A 20,782-nucleotide genomic window follows, 5' to 3' on the forward strand; every position below is an offset into this window, starting at 1 on the left:
TGCTTCTCAGTTTCCCGCTGACTATGGGGGAGGTGGAGAGGCGAAATACAGTCTCAACAAGGTGACCATCCCTTTTATTCATTTCTTAGATCTATCCAGATAACTTTACTGGACCATCTCATTTCAACCCTAAATGAAAATTAAAAGGACTCGCATTCCTCTTAGTCTGCCCAGTATTTGTCAGCTTAAATCCCAGTCAGGACAAAGGTGATTTCTTGGAGTCACGGCGGCTTTTCACGTACTCTAGCAGGAAAGCAACACACCATTGTCCTTTTGAATAAAAGTTGGCGAGTAGGGGGAGAATGGAAGGACTAGCAACATTGTTGCCTTGGAGACCAATGTAAACAATGAGTTGCTATCGCGATATGAAGCGCACCCGGAATAAGCAAAAAAACCAACGAGGGGAGAAGGTTCCAGGTAAGAGAGATTCCACAGTGAGAGGGATGGGGTTGGTGTTGGAGAAAATGAAAGGCCTTTATTCCGTGAATTTCCGACGGTTCCGTCTCCGGCTAGGTTTTAACTTTACGAGTGCTTAAACAAACGGCATGTTATCTTTTTTTTAAACCAAACCTAACACTTTTGGGAATACATAAATTATTGAGTGGTATAAAATGTTCAGAAAGTAGTACAAATTTTAAAAAAAAATTTTTTTTTAACATGTTAGCTGGTTTTGTTTCTCCCCCTTTTCTGTAGAAATTGACTCTTCACGTTCCGAAAATATTTATCAATGTGAAAGTCATTCAGCCCATCTTAATTCGTCTATCCTGTGCACACCTACACTTCCCCATTTGCTGCACTTTTTATCCCTAAATAATTCCACTGTTTTTGTCTCTCACCCAGTTGGTGATACATACTGAATAGAAAAGAGACTCCCTAGCGCACTCTTTAAGTTAGTTTTTACTATTTTGAACCTATAACTTCTGTCCTACTTCCTGTTGTGCTATTTTCCATGATATTCCCCCATTTCCTCTGCTGCCACTTCAAATCCATACTGCATATCACCCTTCAGAGATGCAGCCTACTTTAAACGGTCAAGGCTCGCCTTGGTGCTAGCCACACAAAAGTCTGAGACCTCTAGCTCACTGAGCATTGGGTTGTGTGCACAGTAAGTATAATTAGCATGAAATTTGCATACTCTCTGCATGATTTTTAAGTCATGCATGCTGATCATACATTGCGATTTTTGCAGGCTAGCCAATTTTGCTTCCCCGCCCCCCCAAACCCTGGAGATGGAAAAGAAAAGCTGAAATCACTTTAAGTCACATTACCTCAAAGTCTAATAGTGCATTTCATCTACTTACTGTTCAGGCCTATTATCATCATTATTTCTCACTCTGTCTGCCATCCAATATCTAAAGTCTGCATTATTGACCCTCATTCAAGGACTGCTCAATGACACAATGCTTTATTGCTAATCTCTGGAGGTTGCAGTAGCTAAAGTGACATCTTTCATTGATCCAAGCATTATGAAACACTTTTAAAAAACCCTTCTAATTTTGCCCTTTGTACTGCTGCAAGGTTGAAACCACACATAACATCACACCGTTCATGCTGACTTTTCTTTTGTGCTTTTAGCATTGCCCAAGTCAAGCTGAGATACTGCAGTCTGAATCATGCTTTTATCAACCAACCATAAATTTTCCTCATTAAAATAGAGACAGAAATATAAAAACTTAAACACCTGTCTGAGGGGAAAAGAGACTTTTTGTAAACAATTTTACAGCACTTACTTCTGCAAAAGCGACATCACAGTTATTAGGTACTCTAGTGCTGAATCAGAGGGAAAGTCCCATTGAGCAGTTCATACAGCTGCTAGCAGCCAATTTTAGAGTGGCTCTTCTATTGGTTGTGTGGTGAGAGGAGACCAAAGTAATTGAAAAAACAGAATTTATTTTCTTACCTTTAAAGAAGAATGAAGCTGCACTTAAATTTTTAAAATAATTTTAGAAATTATTTCAGGCAGTGATGTTGTTTTCTTAGGTCACAAATTGTAATGATTCTACATGAAAGTACAAATAATCATGACCTTTGCTGTATCTGTTTTATGACACTTTGAAAGAAGCAACAGTTTGCATTCATATGGAAACTTTCATGATTTTAGTACATCCCCCAAGGTGTCTCACAGCCCAGGATGGGCTGCTGCAGTGTCAGCACGGTGGTTAAAAACAATGACTGCAGATGCTGAAAACCAGATTCTGGATTAGTGGTGCTGGAAGAGCACAGCAGTTCAGGCAGCATCCGAGGAGCAGCAAAATCGGCGTTTCGGGCAAAAGCCCTTCATCAGGAATAAAGGCAGAGAGCCTGAAGCGTGGAGAGATAAGCTAGAGGAGGGTGGGGGTGGGGAGAAAGTAGTATAGAGTACAATAGGTGAGTGGGGGAGGGGATGAAGGTGATAGGTCAAGGAGGAGGGTGGAGTGGATAGGTGGAAAAGAAGATAGGCAGGTCGGACAAGTCATGGGGACAGTGCTGAGCTGGAAGTTTGGAACTAGGGTGAGGTGGGGGAAGGGGAAATGAGGAAACTGTTGATACCCTGGGGTTGAAGTATTCCGAGGCGGAAGTTGAGGCGTTCTTCCTCCAGGCGTCTGGTGGCGAGGGAGCTGTGGTGAAGGAGGCCCAGGACCTCCATGTCCTCGGCAGAGTGGGAGGGGGAGTTGAAATGTTGGGCCACGGGGGCAGTGTGGTTGATTGGTGCGGGTGTCCCGGAGATGTACCCTAAAGCGCTCTGCTAGGAGGCGTCCAGTCTCCCCAATGTAGAGGAGGCTGCATCGGGAGCAACGGATGCAATAAATTATATTAGTGGATGTGGAAGGCTCCTTTAGGGCCTTGGATGGAGGTGAGGGAGGCGGTGTGGGTGCAGGTTTTACAATTCCTGCGGTGGCAGGGGAAGGTGCCAGGATGGGAGGGTGGGTTGTAGGGGGGCGTGGACCTGACCAGGTAGTCACGGAGGGAACGGTCTTTGTGGAAGGCGGAAAGAGGTGGGGAGGGAAATGTATCCCTGGTGGTGGGGTCTTTTTGGAGGTGGCGGAAATGTCGGGGGATGATTTGGTTAATGCGAAGGTTGGTAGGGTGGAAGGTGAGCACCAGAGGCGTTCTGTCCTTGTTACGGTTGGAGGGGTGGGGTCTGAGGGTGGAGGTGCGGGATGTGGATGCAATGCGTTGGAGGGCATCTTTAACCACCTGGGAAGGGAAATTGCACTGTTAAACTGTAAGGAAATGCAACAGCCAATTTGTTGTCAGCAGTGTCCCACCCATTGGCAGTCTGATATTGACTAGATAATCCAATTGTTCAATAAGATGGGCATGTGTGCATGTATATTCCATATCAACAGTGAGCCACCACATTGGCGAAGGCAATAGCAAAGGCATCCAGATTTTAAGATTTTTATTATTAAGCTTAAAGACTGAGTTCTACTTTTAAGCCACCTGCCCTAAATGTGGCAGGTCTGAATGAAATCAGTGGAGACCATCCCCGCAAGAGGTGAATTTTGTTAAAAACAGAACCAATTTCAATGAAGATGAGTCTGTCTCCCAACTCCAGAACTGTCCCAAAGACCATTAGCTAGTGCTTCTCCTCCTTTATCCTATCTTCTGCTCCCTGTAGCCCCTGGACCGGAGGGTGCCTGATGTGTGTTTTCCCAGTAACTCATCAATGGAAGCTAGCTGGTCTAAATCAGTAGCATAATACTTATTGAGTTATAGAGTCATAGAGATGTACAGCACGAAAACAGACCCTTCAGTCCAACCCATCCATGCCGACCAGATTTCCCAACCCAACCTATTTCCACCTGCCAGCAGCCGGCCCATATCTCTTCAAACCCTTCCTATTCATATACGCATCCAGATGCCTTTTAAATGTTGCAATTGTATCAGCCTCCACCACTTCCTCTGGCAGCTCATTCCACACATGCACCACTCTCTGCGTGAAAAGGTTGCCCCTTAGGTCTATTTTATATCTTTCTCCTCTCACCCTAAACCTTTGGCCTCTAGTTCTGGACTCCCCCACCCCAGGGAAAAGACTTTGTCTATTTACCCTATCCATGCCCCTCATGATTTTATAAACCTCTACAAGGTCACCCCTCAGCCTCTGATGCTCCAGGGAAAACAGCCCCAGCCTGTTCAGCCTCTCCCTATAGCTCAAATCCTCCAACCCTGACAACATCCTTGTCAATCTTTTCTGAACTCTTTCAAGTTTCACAACATCCTTCTGATAGGAAGGAGACCAGAAGTGCACACGATATTCCAAAAGTGGCCTAACCAATATCCAGTACACCCAAAACATGACATCCCAACTCCTGTACTCAATAATCTGACCAATAAAGGGAAGCGTACCAAACACCTTCTTCACTATCCTATCTACCTGCCACATTTACTTTCAAGGAGCTATGAGTCTGCACCCCACGGTCTCTTTATTCAACAACACTCCCTAAGACCTTACCATTAAGTGTATAAGTCCTGCTAAGATTTGCTTTCCCAAAATGCAGCACCTCCATCTGCCACTCCTCAGCCCATTGGCTCAGCTGATCAGGATCCCATTGTAATCTGAGGTAACCTTCTTCATTGTCCACTACACCTGTTCAGGCTTTGTACCTGTAGGCCCAGTTCATGCAGTTGGGTTAGCAGCATTCAATTCCTTCTTCAGTCTTCTACTCCAATCAATGGTTAGAATTGTCCAATACGCCTATGGCACTGATCTGTGATATACAGTACTTGTCAAAATCAGTATTATCCCTTTCAAATACAATCTGAACCAGACTCATCATTGAAAATAAGCATAACGTCTTGACAAAGATGAGGGGTATGATTCTCTCCTCCTGCATCTATGGGAATTGAGTTGGGAATTGATAAAATAAGGTCCATGGGGCAAGAGTTTAAAACTTACCCCACCATTACAGACTCATGCCAGCTTCCCCTGGTCAGTATTGATGGTGGCCGAAGGATAGTTTGAATGTCATGTCCATCGCTATTTGTTGTCAATGGAAGCATTGAGAAACCTGTAGAAATCCAACCAGGTTAAATCAGTGTGTGAACAATGGGGATGCTTGCTGTGAAGTTAAGAAAGTATTGGCTGATAGGATTAAAAGGTTTTGCCAATCCTTCCTTAATTCCCTTCCATGCAGCCTCAGATCCCCTATGCTGCATCCATGCTCCCATAAATCCCTAGGGTACTTCCATGCCCTCTTATTTATCCAGTACTGATTTATGCTGCCTCATAGACCCATTTACATCCAATCCCATCCATTATTCCATGCCCTTCCCTAATGAGGAATTGAAAATTTCCTTTGGAAAAATGGCTTACCCAATAAAAAATCTCAACCAAAACCATTCACTATGTCAATGAATATTGCCTAGATTCTTTTCAAACTCCTTAACCATGTCAAAAAGACAGGTGTTGAGAACAACAGCAAATGGTTTCTTTCCATGCTGTATGACTCCATGTTTCTGTAAACTGATTACACCCTCACAAAAGTATCAGTCAAACAAAGACAGCCCTCCCCTACAAACTTGTAAATGGGCCCCTCTTGAGTTAAGTCCATTATGCATTCTTAGAGCTTGATCAAGTGTTCATAATGAGGTCACCTGGAAAAACAATTGTCTGGTCATCTGTTCAAATTGCTTCTGAATAATGAACTCAGCTCTCCAAAGCTATGTCAATGCAGCTTACAGGAGGGTTTGTTTAACATTTTATGAGGCTTGAGGTTGTAATAAGTTTTTCTTCCTTGGAGTTTTATTTTCAATGCTTGTTTGTTTTACAGGGTGTGAGGAGCATGGGGTCATAAAGGGGCATGGAGATATGGGAGGGTGTAGGGGTGGATGAGGTAGTGTTGATACGATAGAGCTATAGGGCTTAATAATGACCTAATTCTACAACAATGTCTCCAAGAACAGAAGTGGACTAACTGAGCAGCCTGCCACATCACCCTGTTACATTCAGCACTATATCAGGCATGCTTGGGAAGGGGGCAGACTTAGAATTTGCCTGCCCACAGTTCACGGAGATGAAAATTCTGTGGGAATGGGATGGATGATGGGGTCAGGATTGCAATGTCAGAAAATGGCACTACTCCAGGTTCCTGCTGCCTGAGAGAAATATCATGAGTGAAATGTCATTGGGGCCTGGACCAGGTGGGCTAATGTAATGAACGTGACAAAGTCACATGTGAAATTCGGCAAGACCTGTCTCAGTATTGAGAACAATTCAGGTTTAACTAAACTCTGGGCATCGAGGCAACAATCTTGCCAGGCAGTGGTGAGTTGCTTACAAAGGGGGCTTTCATTGCTTGTTTGTGACCTTATTAACTGCAGATGTTCCCGCAGTAATATTCAGATTTCGATCTGACCATCCACTTTTAGCAAAATAAATATTACAAATTCTTGCTGTGGACCTCAGTGAGTTCCTGGTGGCTTCAGTTCACTGCTTGCACCAAACCTCCATGTTGGATACCGGGCATCAATATCACATGAAATGCTGCATTGGCACTGACCACAGACACCACATTTGCATGGACATTGGCATTCAACATGTGCCAGTCTTCAAGACCTCTCAAGAAACATCTCTGAGCCACTTACAGGATGCTTCAACTTTTCAATGTGGCACCTCTGAGCACATTGGCAATCCTCACTGTATCGCTGCAGCAAGGACACTGCTCGAGGACATGCACCCAGCCTATGAACTGAACCAGGCTGCATCACAGGGTTGTTCAGTTGCTCTCTTTGTGCTCACTCACTCTGAGGCTCTTTGGCTGGACACAGAATTTCTGCCTTTGTATTACATTGCCTTTTTGTTCTGTGTCCCCTCAGCCAGGCTCACAGCGCTGTTGTATTACTAGGCTGTTAGTACAGACACAAAGCTTGTTATAGTTGTTCTCGATCAAAAGAGATAGGCAATGCTCAGAAGGTCCCGACTCAGTCAGTCAAGGATACCGTCACTCAGGGAGATCAGAGTTGGGCCCCGCCCCTAAGAGAGGTGAGGAGCCTATTGTCAGACAGTCCACCTCCCATCATGACTCTTTCTGCTCTATAGTGGACTGTTTTCCTCCTGAAATGAGAGAGAGGCAGGTATTGAGGAAGGTGAAAGTGGATGGAACAGTGGTCACTTCCTGTGCAGAGGGCCCACAGGATTAATGGGCTTAGGGGATTGGGTTTGGTGATAGCGACTGAGGACAGATTTTGAAGGCAATCGTGAGACATGTAGAACCAAAATCAGAAACAACTGGAAAAACTCAGCAGGTCTGGCAGCATCTGTGGAGAGAAAGCAGATTTAACATTTCGGGTCCGGCAAACCTTCCTCAGAACGTGGAGACTTGTAGACCAAGTGGGAGGTGGGGACAGTAGCAGCGAAAGAATGAACGAGTATGAGATATCAGAGAGAAAATGGTGGCAGTAACACTGGTGGAAGAGTGATTGACTTTCTCCCTACGTTGCTGTGCATTCCTCCAGATGGCTGAGACTGCAATGACCTGCAAAGTCACCTTGGAGCAGGCTGGCATTGAGACCTCCTCTGCTAGACCTGGGGGACAAAGATAGTCCTTCTCTGCATCAGCCCATCCACCAGGACCTATAGGTTGCTGCCCTGAAAGGAGGCTGAAAGTGGTCCCTTGTCTGCCATGTGTGGGGCAAATGTCAGGAACCACGCAACATAGTTGCAGACTGTTAGTGCTTATCTGGGAGCACAGCTGCCTGTTAAAGGTTTGCAGGATATCCCAGAAGTGGTGAATTGTTCCGGGTGCAGTGAGTGGCAGAATGGAGCTGGAATCAGATAAGCAGGGCACCATGGAGGTGTGTAGGAAGTTAATGAGGCAGCTTTGGTAAGATACAGTGAGAAATCTCTCTCAACCTCCGAGAGAGAGAGAGACCCTCCACAAAACTTGATGAAATTAACATTTAGCCATAAAAGTAAGAGTCAACCCATCATTTTCTATTCATTTGTTCTATAAAGAAAATTTAATTTCTATAGCGTTATTCACTATTTAATTGCATTTCTTATGGTGTTTTATCTTGTTCAGATTTAAACAACCTTTCCAATATTTATCTTGTCAAAATTGCAAATGTTATTATTTGCCAAGTTGCAACTAAGAATTATTTGAAAATTTTAATTGGATATTTTCAAATGCTGAAGTTTATTTATTCTATTCACTTTTTTTCTACAAACACAATTTAAAAAGACACATCCAGATTTCCTCTATTTCATTCCTGGATTTAATAATTATGTTCACTGCTGACAATCCAATTCTCTTTCAACTTCCAAGTTCAGTTATTTTTATTTTATCTTATTCATGAACAGGTCATCAAACTTGTAAATTATCAAAACAAAATCCAGTTCCCATGTCACAGGTGCCATCTGTTTTTATTAGCTAATAAAGTTAATTTAGTTCAATTTAATTGATAAAATTAATCTGAGACCAGAAAATCACAATTAAAGGTGGTTTAATTGATGCAAAAGTCGCTGTGCACAGTAGCTACCTATTATGTTAGGAGAAAGTGAGGACTGCAGATGCTGGAGATCAGAGCTTAAAAATGTGTTGCTGGAAAAGCGCAGCAGGTCAGGCAGCATCAAAGGAGCAGGAGAATCGACGTTTCGGGCATAAGCTGCCATTAGAAAATCTTAGCAGCTCTTCTATTTGCAATCAATGGAGCCTGATACACTTCAGATTTGGATATCTGCTGCTCTCTGGTGGTAGATCAACTGCCAATAGCTGCAGAGAAAAAGAAATCGAATTAAGTGCGTGCATGATGAGGCAAGATTTTTATTAAACAAAGAGTAACAATTTGCAATCTTACGAATTAATAGTTTTTGTTTTAAATGCCAATTGTTGGACAAACCGATTGATTCATATGCAAGCTATCACATTCCAGGTGCCTGATCAAATTATCAATTATTTGACAATGTATCTCCATTTTACTTAAATACCCTGTATTTGCAGGAGTACAGTTGTAGCTTAAGAAGTTCATGCCTAAACAGAAAATCAATCTGTTCAATTGTAATAGAGTCATACAGCATGGAAACAGACCATTTGGTTTAACCACTCCATGGTGAACATCATCCCAAACTAACATAGCCCCACCTGCCTGCTCCTGGCCCACATTGCTCCAAACCTTTCCTGTTCAATTACCTTAGTGTCTTCTAAACGTTGTAACTGTGTCCACATACACCACTTCATCAGGAAGTTCATTCCACACATGAACCACCCTTTGTATAAAAGATTGGCCCCTCATTTTGAATTTTAGTATAAACATGTTCCAAAAGATTTTCATTGATGGTTTATATCGTGTTTAAAGTTGCATGGATCACATACAATTTTTGTATCCTGTATCTTTATTCTGTTGTAGTTAGTGCATCATCTTAATAGACTGTTTTCTTACAGGTATTTTACAATTGAGCTATAACAGTTATGTGTCTGATTAAGAAATTTACATAATTTCTTAACAGCGATTTAGTAAAAAGCGACACGATTTACAAGTTTATTCAGGAAATTATTGACCTATGTTCCTAATTTAGTACTTTAACTACTGGATAACGCCTGGTTAGAAAGCAACAATTCAAGTACATGTCAAAAGAAATCTTGCAGATATTAGAAATAAAACAGTCTTAAGCTCAGAATATTCAATTGTGCTATTGTGTTTTATTTGTTCACGGGTGTGGGTGTTACTGGCAACACCAGCATTTATTGCACTTCCCTAACTGTCCTGGAGGAGATGGTAGTGAACTACTGCAATCTATATGGGATAGGTGGTCCCATAGTGCTGCTAAAAAAAGGAGTTCAAGGCTTTTGACACAATGTCAGTGAAGAAATGGTGAACTTGTTCTGTTGGGATGATGAATGGCTTGGCGGAGTACCTGCAGGTGGTGATGTTTCCATGCGCCTGCTGCCCTAGTCTTTCTAAGGTGGTAGAGATTACAGGTTTGGAAGGTGATTAGATTAGATTAGATTAGATTACTTACAGTGTGGAAACAGGCCCTTCGGCCCAACAAGTCCACACCGCCCCGCCGAAGCGTAACCCACCCATACCCCTACATCTACATCTATCCCTTACCTAACACTACAGGCAATTTAGCATGGCCAATTCACCTGACCTGCACATCTTTGGTGCTGTCAAATGAGCCATAATGAGTGCGTTCTGCAGGTGACACACACTGCTGCCACTGTGAATCCGATGGGAGTGCATGTTTGTGGGTGTGGTGCTGGTCAAGTAAGCTTCTTTGTCCTGGATGGTATTGAGTGTTATTGGGACTGTACTACCCAGGCAAGTAGAAAGGACATTTTCCTGACCTATTACTGACTTATGCTGTGTAGATGTTCGAGAGGCTCTGGGAATCAAGAGATGAATTAGTTGCTGAAGAATTCTCAGACTCTGACTCGCTCTTTTAGCCACAGTATTTTGTGTGCTGATCCAATCAGTTTCTGATCAATGGAAGATGCTACCATATGAATAATGGGGGATTCAGTGATAACAATGCAGTTGAATGTCAAGGGTTATCATTAGATTCTCTCTTGCTGAAGTAGCCATTGACTGGCCCTTGTGTGTCTGCTGCTTACCATTTGTTAGCCCAAGGCTGGAAGCCATCCACATCTTACTGTATATCGGCAAAGATGCCTTCAGCATCTAAAGAATCATGAATGATGCTGAACATTGAGAAATCGTCAATGGAATTTGACACTTCTGTCCTTACAATGGAGGGAATGTCATTGTGTGTGTGATTAAAACGGCTGCAATCACAGACTTTCCATCAGTGGCTAAATAACCTAGCTGAGACTGGAATCAATATTACACACTTCTATCACTTCTACATTGCAGAAAGTAAATTGTGAATATACAGGATTAATCAAGGATGAACCCTGGTTAATAAATAAAAAGAAATATATAATAGTGAGAGACTGGGACAGAATTAGCTTTTGAGTTTTCCTTGCCCTCTCCATAGATGGGTGATGTCTTCATTCAGTATTTACCTTAGCTTTGAGATTCAAAATCATGTAGAAAGTATTTACAAGAATAAATGTAATAGTCAATATACATTAGCACACTTCGTACTTATTCCAGAACTACCTTGAATTTGTCTGGAAGATTTACTTCAGCCTAACAGTAGTTTCTGGGGTGTTAGGATATACTAAAAGAATGAAGTACCTCAAACAATGTCTATGATACATTTCCATTTCATGCGCAATTCCTGTGCATATTCAGAATGTTTCGCGTCTCCCATTTACTTGCTCAATGATTCAAATGTTCCTTTTTGAAACAAGTAAAATATCTAAAACCGAAGCAGGACTTCTCAAAGAAAATGGAAAAAGTCAAGTTTTCTTCTCTGCTGTCATAATGTTTCTCCTGGGTTCCTCACTGCAGTATCCAGAAGATTAAACTTTGCAGATAGGATGGTTACAACCCCAGAATGATGGTTTAGAATTCCAAATCATTTCCATGAGATTCTCCCAGGCATATCTCTCTTGAAAGCCCACCACTAAAACTGGACTATGGGGGTTGTGAGGTCCCAGCATCAAATTGGAGGGTCTGCAAACATCACCAGCAACTTCATCACAGATCAGCTAAAAAAAGGCAAGGTCCATTAGTACTCCAAAGTATGCTCAGATATCCATTGGCTGCTGTTGTCAGGAACCTGCACATATTATAAGCGATGACTTGCAACATTGGCATATTTTCAACCTGCACACTCTTGATTTAAAGGAATGACTCATTTCCAGATGATAAACAGAGCATTCAGAAAGAAACTGAATTTGGACACATTGCCAGCCTCAACTGCTTTCAGACCAGATGCTTGAAGAGAGCACATCATGTAAGTTGAGCTGAGGGGCGATGTGGAAAATTGGATAGGTACTTGTAATTTTCCAGTTTTTGAAAGTATAGAGTCATAGAGATGTACATCACAGAAACAAACCCTTTGGTCCAACTCATCCATACCGACCAGATATCCTAAATTAATCTAACCCCATTGCCAGCACTTGGTCCATATCCCTCTAAACCCTTTCTATTCATATATCCATCCAGATGCCTTTTAAATGTTGTAATTGTACCAACCTCCACCACTTCCTCTGGCAGCTTATTCCATACCCCCATGATTCCGAGAACAGTGGCATTGTTGATAATTAACATTTTAAGCTGTTTTAGCTTATCCACTAAGTTCCTGCCACAGTTCTGTAACTGTTCAACTGAGAATGCCCACAAATGCTCAAGAAATTTGCCTTCAAGTTTTCACTCTCTCTGGTGCCCAAGTCTAATGGACCAAGTTGATTGGAGGTAAAATCATAACCTATGTCATGCACCTGAAATGGCCACTTGTGTGCGCTGGTAAGCCATCTTTTCCTCTGCACAGGCACTGTTTGAGGAAAAGTTTGATAAATTTATTTTCTTTTTGTACCTTCTTGTATAAGCGACCCTTTGCAACTCAGAAATAAAACAGAAAATGCTGGAGAAATTCAGCAGGTCTGGTGTTATCTGTGGAGAGCGAAACAAAGTTAATGTTTTGAGTCCAGTTTGACTCGTCTTCAGATCTCCTCCATTTGGACCCTGGCTCCAAAGCCACTGCCAATGCTGTTCTACTGGATCTTGTCTGAACACAAGGAATCCGTTAGGTCACTTTCCTGCAGTTGTCAGCCTCTCCGTATGGTCAGGTACATCTGCCCTGTTGGTTGGCTGAAATTGTGAAGGCTTTAGAAGAATATTTGTGCAGAATATTAATACACAATATTTTTGACTGGAGTGAATAGATTAAGTAATTTCTCTGTTATTGCTTACATCTCATTAGATTACCTCAATTTGAGATTGGAAAACTGTCACTAGCCTCAGTTGCAATATGGTGGACTTTATTCAAACCATGGAACCTATGAACAAACGGACTCAGAGGCCTAAGTACAAATTCATTCATCACTTAGCATCTGGAAATTCTGGTAGGTAATAGTCAGAATTTTAGTTATAAGTTTATTTTCTGCTTATTGGCCTTGCGTGCACTTAGTGCTCCATGTTTCTGCTAACCCCTTTGAGTGAAACACATGCTGAAAATTCTCAGGACTAAACCCAATTTGTCATAAGCTGTTCACTTTCAGAAATGTATTTGCTTTTCTTCCCAAATTTAAATGTTCATTTTTATTAGATTAAGCCACTTCAAATACTTCCTCATTTTACAAAACCTTTAATGCCCTAACTTCCAAAGACCATAACAAAATGCTTATTTAAAATCTTTAAGAAAAGTAAAAAATTAACGTGTAAAATAAATCTAAATGTCAACAAATCAAAAATTGAAGAACGCCCAAATATCCTCACTTGTGCTTCTTTCTACTTTAAACTTTAAATCTCTGACTAGGCAATACCTTTTGATCATGTAACTTTTTAAATGAACATTGATAGTATTTTGGACGATGGTTCTTGGTTATTCTCCTGATTTCTCAACTAACTTATAAGTTAACATGCATCTTCTTTCTTGTGTCGTAGAGTGGTCCAGCACAGAAACGGACCCTTTTGGTCCAACTCATCCATGTCGATGAGATAGCCGATATCAATCTAGTCCCATTTGCCAGCATTTGGCCCATATCCCTCTGAACTCTTCCTATCTAAACCCTGTGGTTTATTCCCAATATGTATTTTCCACTATCCACATGGGGAAATCTTGTAGGACATTAGGTAGCAACTCAGCCAGAAGCCCTGGTTTTGAGACCCACTTCAGAATTTGATGGCCAAGGAAGATACATTCACAGTTTAGATCAGAGTGGTGCTGGAAAAGCACAGCAGGTCAGGCAGTATCTGAGGAGCAGGGTTCCTGATGAAGGGCTTTTGCCCGAAACGTCAATTTTCCTGCTCCTCGGATGCTGCCTGACCTGCTGTGCTTTTCCAGCATCGCTCTGATCTAAACTCTGGTTTCCAGCATCTGCAGTCCTCACTTTCGCCTAAGGTGCATTCACAACCTAACAGATTGAGTGTCAATCTGCAAATTATTCCAGCACAAGTGGGCAGCACGGTGGCAGTGGGCGGTACGGTGGCACAGTGGTTAGCACTGCTGCCTCACAATGCCAGAGACCCGGGTTCAATTCCCGTTTCAGGCAACTGTCTGTGTTGAGTTTGCACATTCTCCCCGTGTCTGTGTGGGTTTCCTCCGGGTGCTCCGGTTTCCTCCCACAGTCTAAAAATGTGCAGGTTAGGTGAATTGGCAATGCTGAATTGCCTGTAGTGTTAGGTGAAGGGGTAACTGTAGGGGAATGGGTCAGGTGGGTTGTGCTTTGGTGGGTCAGTGTGGACTTGTTGGGCCGAAGGGCCTGTTTCCACACTGTAAGTAATCTAAAAGCTAAAGGTAGGCATTCACAGCATGGGGAAATTCTGGTCATCTATGTAATGGAAGGGACCCTCTACCCTCACTATCTATAACTCCAGACAATAATGCACAGGTAAAAGTGTGTTTTGCTATATCAAGTCCACTTTCTTGAATGAACTGCCACCATCACCAATGTGCCATATACATATGTTATTATTGGTTAGCTCAGTTGGTTGGATGGCTGATTTATAATGCCAACAATGTGGATTCAATTCTTGCACACCTTGAAGGTCCTGCTTTCTCAACATCACCTTTGCCCTGAAGTGTAGTGATCCTCAAATTAAACTCACTATCAATCGTCTTGCTCTAATGAGAGAGCAGCCCCATGGTTTTCTGAAACTATTGATTTCATTTCACCATATGTGATACTACCTTAACATTACTGACAGTACACCATCACAAATAGATTTCCATTCTGTTACTAAATTTTTATGTATACATTTTAAGAACAAAATATACACCACAAAAATATAAAGCAATGATCGCGACAGAATGAAACAGGTTAAAAAAAAATTTCTACTCTCATTTACTTAGTTATATATGATTAGATTCCCTACAGTGTGGAAACAGGCCCTTCGACCCAACAAGTCCATACGGACTCTCCGAAGAGTAACCCACCCCCCTCTGACTAATGCACCTAGCACTATTGACAATTTAGCATGGCCAATTCACCTGGCCTGCACATCTTTGGATTGTGGGAGGAAACCAGAGCACCCAGAGGAAACCCACACAGACACGGGGAGAATGTGCAAACTCCACACAGACAGTTGCCCAAGGCTGGAATCGAACCTAGGACCCTGGTGCTGTGAGGCAGCAGTGCTACCCACTGAGCTGCCGTATTTGTTGTTGTAAAACTAAGTCACACTTCCCAAGGGGGTTGAAGCCAGCACCAAATAAAATGTAAAGGATACTAGGACCAAAGAGGTAAACTTCTAAAGTAGGAAAATAAGTTCTGGAAGAATGTTCTAGAGCATATGTTTTCAGTGCTGAATGATTTTTAATGGCGGACCAGAAACAGTAGGCAGTGAGCAGTGGTCACAATTGAGGAAAAAGAGTGTTAAGTATTCATTCTCTAAAGTTTTCCCGCTGAACTTCCCATCTCCACCCCTCACACCTGTTGAACAGAGAAGGTTGAAGTGAGAGCAGTGAACAATTTGAGTATGAGGATAAGGATCTTGAACTTATCTGAGACACAGAGACGCACAGGAATTTGATGTGGGTAAAGTGAGGGGTGTGTGGGACTTTGTGTGGAAGATTTACAAAGCAGTGTTCCAAACTGGCTGGAGTTTGTAGGTGGAGATGCAGAGAGTAGAGCACCTGATAATCCATCCTCCAGATAATGAAATTATTTCTCAATAACTGAAGGGCTGGTGCCAGGACTTCACAATGAATATTACCTTGAGGGATTTCTGACAAATGAAGCTTCTCTACCTAGCAATCAAAGTTAATGTTGTACAATGGGTGGAGGTGTTCTCATTCTTATGTATGTAATTAAATGACTGATCTGATTGGTGGACCTGCACATAACCATAAGGTAGAAGTCAGAAACCAAGATCCACCACAACAATCACTTCAAACTTGTCACATGATTTATCAAGCTTCATCATACTCAAAAAATGCACATCCTAAGTGATTGCTTAATCAACCGACAACCTTAAAACATTCCTGGTATTATGGTCTGTGCAGAAGACTGAAGGAAATCTTCCTTTAGAAGATCGTGGGCGGCACAGTGGCACAGTGGTTAGCACTGTTGTCTCACAGCGCCAGAGACCCGGGTTCAATTCCCGACTCAGGCGACTGACTGTGTGGAGTTTGCACATTCTCCCCGTGTCTGCGTGGGTTTCCTCCGGGTGCTCCGGTTTCCTCCCACAATCCAAAGATGTGCAGGCCAGGTGAATTGGCCATGCTAAATTGTCAATAGTGCTAGGTGCATTAGTCAGAGGGGGATGGGTTACTCTTCGGAGTCCAAAGATGTGCAGGTCAAGTGAATTGGCTATGCTAAATTGCTCGTAGTATTAGGTAAAAGGGGTAAATGTAGGGGAATGGGTGGGTTGCGCTTCAGTGGGTCGGTGTGGACTTGTTGGGCCGAAGAGCTTGTTTCCACACTGTAAGTCATCTAATCTAATCTGATATTCATAAAAAATTCATGCTTCATAAAAAGTCCATGCGAGTACATAAAAGGGAATCCCATTTGTACTCACGTCTTCACTTTGCTAGAAATTCAACTAAATCGAGATTGTATTACGCATTCAGAAGTAAATACTTTGCATACCATTAGTGCTCATCTATGCTATTATGTGTTGCAATATAGGCATACACCATTGCACAGTGCAATGCAGCAGGGCAATTAATTAACCAACTCAGAACCCTGAGGCATCCTCCAAGGTAGTGATAATGAAAACTCTGTTCTGATGAGAATTGTTGTAGATTTGATAAAAATACTATATTGGATTATGTCTGTAGCATTGTTTTACCTTCTCTCACTCTTTGCAAGGGGATCGATGCATGGATTTAATAAAACAAAGAACTGCAAATGTTGCAGATCTGAAACACAAACAAATTAATGGTGAAACACAGCAGGTCTAGCAGTAACCAAGGGGAGAAAGCAGAGGTAATGTTCCAAGTCTGGTGACACTTCTGGACCTGAAATGTTAACTCTGCTTTCTCCCCACAGATGCTGCAGACCTGCTGAGTTTCACCCATAATTTCTGTCCTTGTTTCAAATGAATGGATTTATCTAGTAATCAAAACAGGCCAGGAGCGCAATATCAAGATAGAGGGCAAGGAGATCATAGCCTCCTGAACACTGCATGGTTCCTTGGCAACTATATGCTTGAGTAACCTCGCTATTTTCCGATCAAAATTAGATTTCCCTCTTTGTATTCTGGTAGGACAGGGATTTTGCCCACCTCAAATTTCTGGGCTGAAGATCATTTCACCTGGTAAGCTGCCATTGAGACAAAGCCAGTGAATGCAACCGGGAAAGTTTGAGTGGAACTGCAGCAAGGATGACACTGTTGTAATCAGAGACAGGGTATGAGGCCTTGAAGGGGAGCAGAGTCAAAACATGTAGCACTGGAAAAGCACAGCAGGTCAGGCAGCATCTGAGGAGCAGGAGAATTGATGTTCTGGACATAAGCCCTTCACCTTAATGGGGAAAAGGTCCAACTTTAAACAAGTGAGACTTTTGGGGCAGAAACCGAGTGAGAAGATGTTTACACTGGCCTTCTCCATCCTTTTAAATAACTTTAGGTTCCCCAGGCTCACAAAGGAGTGCATGCAAGCATCAATAACTAGTGCATTAGGGTGGCCATTGACTGAGTGCATGACCTCTGTCCTCACCATTATGTCCCAGAGGCAATCTAAGGGCACAAAGACAGAGACAAATCAATATTGGCAACAGTATTGAGTCCCACTGCTCCATTCTCCTGCAGGCTTTACAGAAATCCTATGGGATTAGACAGGAACATGCAACCTCTAATTACGTAAAGTTACTGAATGATCAGACAATCAAAATAAAATTGTAAATCACTTGTTTAGACACATCAGTTGCTCAACCAGTCTGAAGAAATCAATCAACCCAGATTTAAATTAAGACTTATTTTTACATTTTAAGATCAATTTGACATGAAAGTGTGAATAAATCTGATAGCACTGGATTCAAATTGTTTGACTTGTTTTGATGAGGATTGCATTAATACATCAGATGTGCCAGCAGAATTTTCATTTATAGGCATGTATTTGGCCTTTGACTTGCAATTTATAGTTGATGATATGCAATTAGACCAGGATAATTGTGAAAACAGCACAGAGCACTTGCTATAATCATTCTACATCTCCATCAGTAAACAAATAATGCAGACGTGAGGTGCCTATCCCATGATCACCCAAGACGGTGAAAATAAATCTTTATTTCTTGTTATATTTTGCTAGCTGGTGAATGGGCTAGCTTTTCTAATCTCTATATCTAATACTATTACTGTTCTGTTGCTGTTGCACTGCAGGGTTGAGCGCATCAATTACCACTGCTACGATACCAAGCAAGTATCAAACTGTGAGGTTTGAAATTCCTGAGAGGAAGGGGTTTGGTTCTCAAACAAGAAGGTTTGATGATGATTTCCAGGTAATATTTCTTCATTGTCCACGAAATGGTGATAACTACAAGCACTTTTTTTTTCAATTATTAATTAGAAAATGTATACTGCCCATGTAAACACCCTATGCAAAAATGGTAAATTTCCTTTCAAGATGAAGGCCTGAAAAATGGAACATTGCTTCACATGGCTTAAACATGAGACACTTTTTGTTCAGGTTGAGTGTAGATCTAATTCAGAGTAATGGCCCCAAAATTTCTTTAGCTGCTTTACTACACTCCCTCTGAGAGACAGGCAGAGGCCACTGTACAAGGACATGGATCCAGTTAGTTCATCTGGCATGCAGGGAACCAAATTTCTGACCTCCTCTTGCAAGCCAACTGCTTGTCGAGATTTACTCCAGTGCACTGTCTCATGCCCCCAACTCATTCAGATTCCAGCATAGCACTGGAGGCCTGTGTGCCAGGTGAGATGAGAAAAATGGCTTTCAGCTAGCTATGTGGGTTCCAGTGGAGGGTGCGGGTCAATCCAGGCATGGGAAGCAGGCTGGACTTCAAAGTCTTTTTTTAAATCAGGGTGCTGTAAAGGAGCCAAAAGAACGTTTTATTGAAGTGGACATAAGGTCCGAGCAATCTCCCAATCATGGTATCTGATTTCTTTCAGTTTAATTGGGGATATAGGTGCTGAATGTGTATCTGCATTGACATGAATGGCACAGTGCCTTTCGTAAATTAATGCACGGGTAGCTCATTGACCAGTAAGATTATGACCTGCAAATTTACGGAAACTAGTTCTTGGTGCAAATGCTGTGATTCAGCATTTACTGCGGTTTAAAGTCATCAATTTCTTCTTCAAAGAGAAAAAATTGAGTTATTCTGGGTGTCCTGGAGAATATTTATCGCACAAGCAGCATCACAAAAACTAGTCATTTTTAATATAACAAAGAACTGCAGCTGCTGGAAATCTGAAACGCAAAGAGAAATTCTTTCATCATCCTTTGTCATCCAACCTAAATCAAATCATCTACTCCTGCTGTGAATTCAGAATCAGAATCAACCACAGAATTGAACACATTTCAATATTTCAGTGGGACTATGGGGAATATTTTACATGGAACACCATCCACCTCCAAGTTCCCCTTCAAGTCACGCATCCTCCTGATGTGGGCATGCCTTTACCACATGGACTGGAATGGATCAGGAGGGCAGCTCTCCATTGTCCCCTCAAGGCAATTGGTGATGAGCAGTGGAGTCTAGTCCTTAATTGCACGTCCAACAAATAAAACAATAAAAAGGTCCAGCAGACAGAGCAATCTTCATTACAAACCACTGTGCTATATGAGGCTCAGCGTTGTTGTTCACCATGTGAGTAAGTTTATTGCCACCATCCTCTTTTAGAGTAAGGATCTACAGGGTCCACTTGATCTGATATGGTGGAGGAAAACCACTTGCTAGTCTAAAGAGAAAAGGTTGTTTATTCCTTAAACACAATGGAGTTTATTGTATGTTAGCAACTATGTCCAGGTTACACTGATATGATAGGCATTGTTACAGTGACTGTGAGGGAGACCTGGATGGTTAGTCTCCTCCTTTGAAGCTGTTCTTTTACAAGTCCTTATGACCCATGTTGGGTAGTGCTTAAGGCATTCCTCAGTATTAACCCTTTTAGACTGTTAACCCTCAATCAAAACAAAGGACTTTTAACTCTCCGCTTTCTCACTAATACAATAATGTTTGCACTTTCCATTGGCTGTGAAACACTTTGGCATCTCCTAAGGTCAAGAAAGGTACAATAGAAATACGCGTTTTATTTTTGTTTTCTAACCTTGCTTCCAGAAAAGAAACAAATGGGCAGAATCATAATACCATAAAATATCAGTGTAGAATTAGGCCATTTGACCCATCAAGTCTGCTCCACCATTCCATTCCATCATGGCTGATATGCTTCCCAAACCCATCCTTCTGCCTTCTCCATGCACTTGATCTCCTTGTCAATCAAGTACCTATCTATCTGTGTCTTAAATACACCCACTAACCTGGCCTCCACAACCCTCTGCAGCAATGAATTTCACTGATTAACCATCCTCTAGCTGAAGAAATTCTTCCTTTGCATCTCACAGAATTGGAGCTGGAATCCTGTTCTTAGGAAGGCAATGGTCTAGTGGTATTATTGCTGGACTATTAATGCAGAGACCCAGCTAATGTTCTGGGGACCCAGATTCGAATTCACCATGGAAGACGATGAAATTTAAATTCAATAAGTATCTCGAATTAAGACTCTAATAATGACCTTGAATCCATTGTTGATTATAGGAAAAAACCCATCTGGTTCACTAATATCCTTTAGGGAAGGAAATTGCCATCCCTACCTGATCTGT

At 42.0% G+C, this 20,782-nt stretch overlaps 1 protein-coding gene across 1 annotated transcript in view; it reads left to right on the forward strand.

Moving 5' to 3' along the window:
• Positions 1 to 370: 370 nt before the first annotated feature.
• stpg1 (sperm-tail PG-rich repeat containing 1) overlaps positions 371 to 20,782 on the forward strand; it is a 61,177-nt gene continuing 40,765 nt past the window's right edge. Inside the window, exons 1-4 of the mRNA XM_072547853.1 lie at positions 371 to 417; positions 11,677 to 11,785; positions 12,755 to 12,896; positions 18,316 to 18,434. Coding sequence (XP_072403954.1) covers positions 12,803 to 12,896; positions 18,316 to 18,434 — 213 coding nt within the window. The 5' untranslated portion in view covers positions 371 to 417; positions 11,677 to 11,785; positions 12,755 to 12,802. The remainder of the gene's footprint in view (positions 418 to 11,676; positions 11,786 to 12,754; positions 12,897 to 18,315; positions 18,435 to 20,782) is intronic.

Source organism: Chiloscyllium punctatum, chromosome 27 (genome assembly GCF_047496795.1).
Source record: "Chiloscyllium punctatum isolate Juve2018m chromosome 27, sChiPun1.3, whole genome shotgun sequence".
Classification (NCBI taxonomy): domain Eukaryota; kingdom Metazoa; phylum Chordata; class Chondrichthyes; order Orectolobiformes; family Hemiscylliidae; genus Chiloscyllium; species Chiloscyllium punctatum.